The sequence below is a fragment of the Leptonychotes weddellii genome, chromosome 8 (assembly GCF_054177405.1).
Source record: "Leptonychotes weddellii isolate Sample4059 chromosome 8, ASM5417740v2, whole genome shotgun sequence".
NCBI lineage: Eukaryota > Metazoa > Chordata > Mammalia > Carnivora > Phocidae > Leptonychotes > Leptonychotes weddellii.
Window position 1 is genome coordinate 17,474,509 of NC_138376.1, and position 6,565 is coordinate 17,481,073.

The 6,565-nt window shown below is 52.3% G+C and overlaps 1 protein-coding gene across 1 annotated transcript in view; it reads left to right on the top strand.

The window, feature by feature from the left end:
• Positions 1-518: 518 nt before the first annotated feature.
• The window catches only part of NRN1 (neuritin 1), an 8,982-nt gene continuing 2,935 nt past the window's right edge, over positions 519-6,565 (top strand). The window contains exons 1-2 of the mRNA XM_006751272.2: positions 519-807; positions 4,938-5,082. Of these exons, the coding sequence (XP_006751335.1) occupies positions 753-807; positions 4,938-5,082 (200 nt within the window). The 5' untranslated portion in view covers positions 519-752. The remainder of the gene's footprint in view (positions 808-4,937; positions 5,083-6,565) is intronic.

The following is a 6,565-nucleotide window of genomic DNA, read 5'->3' on the forward strand; positions in this document are numbered from 1 at the left end:
AAAGAGGGTAGGCAAGTGCAGGGGGCAGGAGGCTGAGGCGGGATGTCGAATTAATAGAGCTGCTTTAGCTGTTTTCCCTCTCCCGTTCTTGCTCGTTTAAACCCCACAGCAACGTAGGGATAGGGGGCTGGATTCTCTGTTGAGCTGATGGAGGAGGGGGGAGTAAGTTGAAACAACCGAGTGGGCGCGCCAGGACTCCCCGGCTCCAGGCGGGGAGGGGAGAGGGAGCCCCTGCTCCGCGCAGGGAGGAGGCGGGGTTCGGGGACCCCGGGAACAGCGAGGAGGCAGGGGTGGCCGCGGGGACGGGCAAGTGGTCACCTCCGGGAGGCGAGAATTCGTTTGAATCGCACATTAATTGGAGATATCTGATTAATTCCAGCTTCTGATGACTATAAATGGCGATTCTCTACCAAGGTGTCTTTATTTAAAAAAAAAAAAAAAATCATTCCGTGTCATCCCCCACGTCAGGCCTGCTCGTGGGCGTGAGGCTGTACTTCCTCCGCCCCCTCCTAATGGAGTGAACCATTCCCAGCTCTTCCCCCCTCTCTCTCTCTCTCAGCCTCTCTCTCTCTCTCTTTCTCTCTCTCTCTTCCTCGCTCCCTCTCTTTCTCTCCTCCCTCTGCCTTCCCCGTGCATAAAGTCTCCGTCGCTCTTGGAACTTGTTGGCAATGCCTATTTTTCAGCTTTCCCCCGCGTTCTCTAAACTAACTATTTAAAGGTCTGCGGTCGCAAATGGTTTGACTAAACGTAGGATGGGACTTAAGTTGAACGGCAGATATATTTCACTGATCCTCGCGGTGCAAATAGGTAAGTGGCCGCCGGGCTGGGCTTGCGGATGGTGGCAGGCGGTAGCCGGCCCGGCCCGCGGCGCCGAGGGGGACCCACTGGCCCGCAGCTGCCGGGGGGGGGGGGTACAGAGAAGCCGGCAAACCCCCAATGGTGGGGGCATCGGCTCCTAGGGACTCGCGCGTCCCGAGTTGGTTTTTCTTAAAAAAAGAGACTCCAAACGTTCGCCAGGAAATGTATGCAGCTGGACGTTTTCAGGAGGGGGCTTCCCCCCTCCCTTTTTCCCCCAAAGCGCAGGTCCATTTTTGCTTCCCTTTCTCGGGTTAGACCAGGTTTTCTGCGCTCTGGGGCAATGCATTGACCCCTGCGATATGGCAAGGTATTATTTTGAAGGGTCGAAAGGTGAATGCAGGAACAAGATGGCTAAGCAGCTAGAATGGAAAGTTTATGTGCAGAAAGCAAAGATATTTCGGGGCTCAGACTGCTGCATTTAGAACTTTGTCATTCTCCCGCCCCCTACCCCCCCATATCCTAGCTGCAGCGTTTGCACCGGGCACCGCAGACCCGGCTGGGGTGCAAATTGAGAATGATAGGGAACCCCAGAGTACATATTTAAATATGCTTATCATTGAGGAGGTTGAATTCAGCCAGATATACGTGGATATAATTTTCTATATATGCCTGTTCCTTTCCACATAGGCATCCGAATTATTTATATGGGAAAGGGTTAAGAAGTGTTTGCAATATGTCACGTCCAGGGTTTGTTATTTTTGTTTGTTTGGGGTTAATTATGACGGATTTATTTAGTCCCCATTTTATGTTAAGGAATGTTGAGTCCTAGTTACACTGTTTTGGGGCTTTTAAAAGTTCACGTTTTTCCTTACAGAATGAGGAAGACGTGATGAAAGGCAGCACTAGAAACCCCACTTCTTCGATGCAGGTTGGAGCATTAATTAACCTGACCTAAAAGTGAAAGTGAAGTAGATTATTAATAGAATGGACAAGAGAAAAAATAGAAACTCTTCAAAAGGGTTTTCTGGAGACCGAGGGAATTGTTGCCTCCTATCATATCAGGTTGTAGCATTCTTTACAGACAAACCCTTGCAGTATTTGGATAGGAGGATGCTTTAGGGAATGGGGCAGGAGAAAATGCATAATATTTTTCTCCATGAGAAATGTGGAAGAAATAGGGTTTGGAGTTATCTGTACATTAAAATGGATTCTTTGCAGTGTTGTTTTTTTTTTATGCATTTGACATGATTTTGTGTATGTGATTTTTTTGCATGAACATTACGGGGATTTTAGACTGTGCAGGATGTTGGCGTTTTCCTTTAATTCTAAGAAATGACTTGATATTTTGAGTTTGGTTCTTTTGAATCTTTGACATTAGGGAAAAGAGATTCAATAAAATTAATAATTGCAGCAAATCCCTTAAATGTTGCAAGTGAATGTGGCATTTTGCAACTAGCCTGCAAATTTTTAGAGAGCAAGAGACAGCATTTATTTTTGATATAGGGATTTTAAGTGGAGCAGGTCTGGGGCTCTGTTTTCCTGGAGGGAAATAACCTTACTTTGGAGGGGTTTTAAAACCAGAGAGAGAGATTGTGCATGCGGGATAGCTTGGAACACATTAACCTCGACCGGAAAATGACCATTTGTTGGTTGTGGAATTGAAATTGAGCATGTTTGTTCCCGAATGTCTGCCCTTTCCCGCACCAGAGCCTCAATCTTTAATTCATGGCTGGGAGCTGTCCCAAATCATTGACATTTGGCAACAAAAGTGGGGGTTGGGAAGGGACGAGGATGGAGAGGGTGGTGAACGCAAATGAAGACACGCGGGAGGAAGTTTGAAATGAATGAGAGGTCGAACGAATGAATGAACGGATGGAAAAGGCACAAGACGCGGACACCGGAGAGGAGAGGAAAGGAGCCCAGGTCGCCCGCCCGAGCCTCGCTGAAGCCGGGTTCAGGAAGGACAGCGAGGGTCGCACGGGCTGTGACCTGCTCGGATGCATGAGCTTCAAAACACGTCCCGCGCGCAAGCTCCGGTCTTCCCACAGCGAACTAGGGACGAAGCAGTTATAGTTGCAAAAAAAAAAAAAAAAAAAAAAACTCAGAAATTTTCACGGCTTCTTATTTTACACACGCATTCACTCACACATGCGCGGTGTGGAGGGTCTTCTCCTCCAGCAGCGCCCGCAAAGATAACGTGACAGGAGCGCTTCCCGCCCCCGGCGAGCCCCCAATTCCCCCTTTTCCCCCTTTAAAATATTGTCAGTGCGTCTTAGGGACTACTTCTTCGCCACTGAGTTTTGGGGGTGGGGGTAAAGGGTAAGGAGAGACGGGGAGCTGGGTGGGGGAGGGGAAGAGGGACTGTATTTTACTTCGTTTTGGAGCTGCAAAGCTGCATTTGTGGCATGCATTATGGAGGAGGATGTGTAGGGTTCATTTCATTGTGACCGCATTCTAGTAGAACAAAGATTCGTTTTTTCTACCTCAGTGTTCTTTTTGATACTGCAGTCGCAAGGGCTTTTAATATTTCTCGGGGATGGGGGGGAGGGAGATTCATGAAGGTTTACGTATCTGCCCGAGCCGAGGTCGAAGTTAACCTTAGTCCCTTCCCCGGCGCTTCCCGTTCCGGATTAGAAAGCGCAAGGCCCGCCTCGCTCTTCCTGCAGCAATTTGCAAACGGGGAGCTCTCGGAGGCTGCTGCAGGTTCGGTCACCTTCCCTCTTGTCTGCGTCTGGCCCGGCTCTCGGGGACCAGCGGCTGGGGGTGGTGGGGGCAGCGAGGTGTATGGTCCTCTTTGGAGACATTCACATACAAGCCCTGGAGACCAGAACACGGCCCAGGAAGGAGCCAGCGCTCTGGGTCGCGGGTACTGGAGGCCGATTTCCATTCTGAGAAGATTCGCCCCTTCCCTCTGCTCCCCTAGCCCCAACCGCGCGGATCAAAGGTTCATGCGCCCCTCCTGGTCCCCTCGCGTGCTTTTGGCCGAACGCCAGCGAACGTTTAGCCTGTTTCGTTGGCCTTGGGGTGGAGAGAAATGGCCTTGGCAATGGCAGTCCGGCGCCGTGGGGTTTGACCGCCCGAGGCCAGGACAGAGGACTTTGGTGCCTCTTGGGTTACCTCCCTTCCCCCTCCTCCCCTAGTCCCGGCCGCTATCCCGCCCCGCCTCGCCCCCTGGAGGGAACCCAGAGCTAGAGGCCTAGAGCCCAGGGCGACGGCCACCTGGGCCCTTCAAGGTTGGGGCCTGGAGAGAAAAGGTCCCACCCGCTGCAGGCGGATTGGTGGCTGGTTTTTCGGGATGTGTGGGGCGCTGAGCCGCGGACAGAGTTTCACGGATTTGGCCCCCGCGGAGGTAACCCGGGGTCACCCGTGCCAACACAGCCGTGACTCTGCCCGGCCCTGAGTGCCCCGACCACTCATCACCCCCGCCCAGTCTCCGGACACCAGGCTGCTCTTTCTCCAGTGGGGAGGGGAGGCTGCGTGCGAGGATCGCACTCGGAACACATACTCCACTGTAGGCAATCAGTTTTATAATGAAACAATCCATTTTGATGGCTGCTGCTGGCTTCCGGAGACTTTATTAATTTAGTCATTTAGCAGTGTTTGCTGAGCACCCAACCAAGCATGGGGAGCTGGCCCGAGGCTTTCTCGCACGACATGGCCTGAGGTTCAGCTGCGTGGCCCCACGCTTTCCCGCCTCCTCACCCCTTCCTGGCCCCCGCACTCTGCTGTCGTTACCCCCTCTGTCACCTCAGAAATGCAAGATCGCACTTCGAGAGCCAGCACGGACTTGCTGGGGAAGTGTTGGGAAACGAAGGAGGGAGTGAGGAGAAAGAGAGAAATAAAGGAGACGGGGGAGGTGAGAAGAGGGGGCGATGGAAACAGAAAAAGATGCAGAGCGAGATGCGGGAGGGGGCTGCGGGAAAGGAATGGACTCGCCTCCCCCTCCCGCACCAGCTCACACGGAGACGGTCGGCACAAGTCTGTAGTTGGGGGCGGGTCAGTCCCTCTTGGGCCACATCTTGCCTTCACCTTTAACACTGGCGCCCCGCGAGGCTGGGCGTCGCGTCCGGGGCTGGCGGGCCGCGGGGATGCAGGGCAGGGTCGCGACGCTGCTGACCGGTGTCCCCTCCTCCCCGCAGCGTACCTGGTGCAGGCCGTGAGAGCAGCGGGCAAGTGCGATGCGGTCTTTAAGGGCTTTTCGGACTGTTTGCTCAAGCTGGGCGACAGCATGGCCAACTACCCGCAGGGCCTGGACGACAAGACAAACATCAAGACCGTGTGCACGTAAGTGTCCTCTTTGGCCTGCTGGGTTTCTGTTCTGGGGGGCGCTGCTGAGGTCGGTGAGGGCTTGCCTGCGGGCCTGCGCTCTGAATTCCTCGCCAGCGCCAATCAGTGCGTGCTGGGCTTTGGACTCTCGCCCTCAGGCCTCGGCCAGGGTCTGCACTGCCCAAGGGGATCCTGTGGCCTGAGATGGGCAGAGGAGGATCCTCCCACGCGGGAGCCAGGTCCAGCCCTGTGCATCCTCACCCACACCCACAGAGGCGCGGGCACTCAGGGCACTGGAACCAGGAGCGAGGGGCAGAGAGAACTGCTAGCAGTTCCTCGCTCTACTTTAAGGCAGTCTTCATCATTCTTTTTTTTTTTTTTCCCTGCGTGAATAAGTGGACTGCTGTGTACTCTCCGAAGAACAGTTGGTTTTGGTTTGAGGAGCGTTTTAGGAAATACTAGCTTTGCATAAAGGAAAAGTCAAAGTCACTGGCTTGTTGTCCATTTCCCCTGATAAAACCCCCTTGCACTACACACCAAGAACATTCAGGGGTAGGCAAGGGACCGCGGGTCCCTCTTTCTCTTTCTAAGAGAGAAGCTGAAAGAATATTTTGTTTTGTGCCAATGATTTTGCCCAAGAAAAGTATGTCCTGGGCATCCACTGACCATCTCTGCTGAGTTTGTGGCAGATTAGAGGCTTGGGAGAGCCACCCCCCTTGCCCGCCCCCCTTCCTCTCTGCATTCACTGGGTATCCCTAGGCCATGGCAGCTAAGGGCTAGGAAGGAGTTCCTGGCCAGGTACAGGGGCTTTTCCCAGCGCTTGGCTGAAAAGCACTGCTCCCACTAGCAAAGGAAGTAACTAGCAGAGAGCCCTACGGTAGTAGACCAGCGACATTTTAGTTGCTGTGGACCTTAGAAGTACCTCCATCCTCTAGCAACACACACACACACACACACACACACACACACACACAGACTTCTTTTATTTTACTTCATTTTATTTTTCACAAAGAGCTGTAACTCCCACCACTCACCCAATAATGGCCCTTACCAAAAAGCCAAGGCAAGAGGTGTTCCTTGTTCCCCATAGGCTGATGAAACCATATTCTGCACCATCCTTTGTATACAGGGAAGTCCTTGTTCTCTCCCTAATTCCTGGGGAGGGGGTGTTTATTTGTTTAAATAATGAGTAATTAAATGGGGGTCAATTTTGCCACACACTTTCCTAAATACCCCGGTGTCCATCAAAAGCCACAGCAGTAGGTAGCTGGTACCTTCCTATCAGAAAAGGGACAAAAGGCTAGATCTGGGTTGCATATCCACCTACTTTAATTCCAAATGTCTGATGATAGGTAAGAATGTATCTATATGAAGCTTGACAAAAGGTTAGATATTGATTGGCTCCCAAACCTTCTATTATTTGCCAGAATTCAGTTATTCCAAGTTTTTAAAATTTTTTTAGCAGGACCTGGTCCTGGAGGATAGAAGTGAGGAGGGGGGG